We start from the raw sequence: 3,025 nt of genomic DNA on the forward strand, positions 1-3,025 counted from the left end.
CTTTATTTCAGTTACTAGACTCTTTATATGTTTTTATGTTAAATATGGCTATTGAATGGACTAAAATTCTGAAGTGTGTGAGACGTACTGGAGTTTGAGAATGTTACTGTATGGATTTGCTGTATTAGATTAAAGTCACAGGATCTTGCCGTTTACAACCCCCCTTTTTTTGTTTGATTTTCTGTAATTCTTTACCCCCCATGTTTTTTTTGGTTGGGTGTATCATGTATTCGTGTTAATTCGCTGCTATTTTACCAAGATCATGTAGAATACTAACCACGCTTCTGTAAATCCAGAATTTTGTACAGTCAAATCACACTTGTGTATATTACAAAGAATGTGATGTTTTTGTTCGAAGTTGTATGTATATCGCCATTGTTTGTAAATTGATGAGTCTTGGATGTCAGTTCTTTGTTTTACTTTGATGCTACTCTGTGGCTTGCATTCAGATGATCGCCTGATTGTATCTGGTGATCAAGAAATCATCAAGATCTTTAGGTTAACCTGATAACATAATCTGTTCGTCTTTTTGGGTTAGTGTGGTTCTTATGAATAGTTTAGGATGCTTTTCTTTGAACTTTTATTTCTATGCTTGATGTTAGACTTATGTTGGCCAATTCGTGTTTATGTTCTTTCTCATTTGAATAGGAAAGAAAAGATCGGTAGGTTTCTAGTTTCACTTTTCGAAATAGAAACACGAAGTTCATTTTTCTAAAATAAAAACATTAGATTGTTGTGTTTTAACTTCAAAAACACAGTTCCAGACCGCTAAAGATTTACCCATAAAAGCAAATGGTACACGGGCTGAGCCTTTCGATGTTGATTTGCCAATCCGCTCTCTCTTTTTTTCCTTTATCGAAAATCCAGAAATAAGTTGTCATAGCAAGAAAAAACAAGCAACTTTTTACAGAATCTGGTTTTTGTCATTAAGCAATTTGATAGAAATTTCACGAGGAAAAGAAAGATTTCATCTCGAAGAGTATCGACAAGGGAAACTAAACAATGGGCCGCAGAAATTGGGTCAGCCTTATCTAGATATTAAAAGCCCAACAATTTGTGGCCCAAACGAAACTTGACGAGAGGGTGCTTCTGTAATTTAGTGAAACCGCTTCAGAGTCGCCGCGTTTATTCCCGAGCTAACGCAGCATAGATTTTTCTAGGTCTACGGTTTTGTTCAGAATCTTAATCGATTTATTCTCATTAAGAGATTCGATTCCGCAATTTTCGTTTGCTAATCGAATTTTAAAACTTTTCCCGATTCGGGGTGTTGAATTGCGAGAAGATATTATTGGTGGTCAACGAAATAGATGATCAGTAGCATTTCATGGACTCTTCTCCAGTGCAGACCACTCCTATTGAAGAAGATGAGTGGGGTACTGTCTCCTTTTTCTTATATTTTCCATTTGGTCATCTTCGAACTGACGAATACCTTTTTCTGAATATTTTAGGATAATTTGAACTGCTTGCTTATCAGTGTTTTTTCAGATAATTTAGGATCTTGGTAAATTTTTTTGTATGGATATGTACTTGTATGTATAATTATATGTTTGGTGTATATTTGTGTTTATATGCATATGTACGGCTGATACTTGTCTGTGTATGTGCCTTTGATGATAGTATATTGGAGATTGAGTTGGATAGTTTAACATTTGAGTTTACTAATCAGGAATTTCAATTATCGTGCTTCAAGTTATATCACCTAACGAATGCACAGCTTTCTTTAGTCTGGTATATCGATTTCCTCTACTTCTGTTGGCTCGATAGGTATATAATACGTGCATTAGATTAGATGGAAGGTTCTGATTTGTGCTTCTATTTGTATTATGTATCTCTCTTGATTTGAAAAAGACTGGTTGATAAAATAAATCAAGATTATGAAACTTTTGCTCTACAATCCTGAATTGTGAAGACATAAGAAATAATATATTAAAGATTTTCTCCTCTTAAAATCTTTACCTATGGTACTGGCGTAAACTGGCGAATCAATGAATATGTCTGGAGATTTTGATTCATGTGCAGAAGGTTAAAAACAGTCCTATAATCATATAGGAAAACGAAGAGGTCTACTGTGTTAGTCTCGCAGCAGTATGATTTATGTAACCGATGTCCCACATCGAGTTTCTTGGTTGTTGATTATGTTCCTCTTGCACGATTCACTTGTGGAAAGGCGCTGGAGTGGTTGTCCAATCACTTAGTGGGTTATCTTCCTGGAATCTTGGCTGTTCTCTGTGGTTTGGATTAGAAAATATTTCTAGCACACAATGTATCAAATGTTTAGAGCCACAATACATGAGATGCAGTGTCATTCGTCTCTCCATTTTTATTTAATAAAAATAAATGTCTATTATTTGTGTTTCTGAGAGACCGGCTCTTACTATATTTTCGTATTTGTTACCCTCCAAAAGCGAGAAGATTGAAAACCTTTCAGACTCTTTGAAAAAGCTTGTGAGTTGTGACTTTTAAAATAAATAGCAGAAATAAAGAAACACTATTTGATTCATCCATTTTTCATGTAGAAAGTTGCTTGTTCTATTGTGTATTTTGTTGTGTCTTTTTGTGCTGACCCTTTGTTTTTGTTCGATTTGCAAAGACACTGATGGATTCGTGATTCCAAGCTTGGGAATATTTGATAGAGTAACCGTTTCTCCAGCAGTAGAAGATTCTAAGCAGCCAGTTCAGGTAAACACTTTGTTTTGTTTTTTCTTTTTTCAAATCTTCAGAGACTTGGAAGCTAGCTCTCAGTTCATTTAGCTGAAATGAATTTCAAATTTATCTGTCACGTTTTAGCAACCTAGAAAAGAAGAGAATATTTATCTTGGACCGCACGGAGCCCCTCCATCTCAGGCAAAACAGCAAGAGCGAAGTTTCTCCGGCAACAAGCAGAAGTTTAAGCAGAAACTCAGGGAAGCGGATAAAAGATACAGTGGCACTGGACGTGAGAATAAAGTTGATAACTTAAGGGAGCTTGTGGGCGGTACCAGAAAAATGCCCGTGATTGCATCCAAGAGTCCCAGGGATTGGCTTG

General features: G+C 35.8%; 1 protein-coding gene across 1 annotated transcript; it reads left to right on the top strand.

Annotated features, from left to right (window-relative positions):
- Positions 1–1,067: 1,067 nt before the first annotated feature.
- On the top strand, positions 1,068–3,021 carry LOC140965494 (uncharacterized; the record flags this gene model as incomplete). Its single annotated transcript, XM_073425555.1, has 3 exons — positions 1,068–1,373; positions 2,591–2,679; positions 2,788–3,021. Coding segments are annotated over exons 1-3 (372 nt in total), but the record flags the coding sequence as incomplete, so codon positions are not given.
- Between the last annotated feature and the right edge of the window lie 4 nt (positions 3,022–3,025).

Source organism: Primulina huaijiensis, unplaced genomic scaffold (assembly GCF_012295235.1).
Source record: "Primulina huaijiensis isolate GDHJ02 unplaced genomic scaffold, ASM1229523v2 C13329677, whole genome shotgun sequence".
In the NCBI taxonomy this organism is placed as follows: Eukaryota; Viridiplantae; Streptophyta; class Magnoliopsida; order Lamiales; family Gesneriaceae; genus Primulina; species Primulina huaijiensis.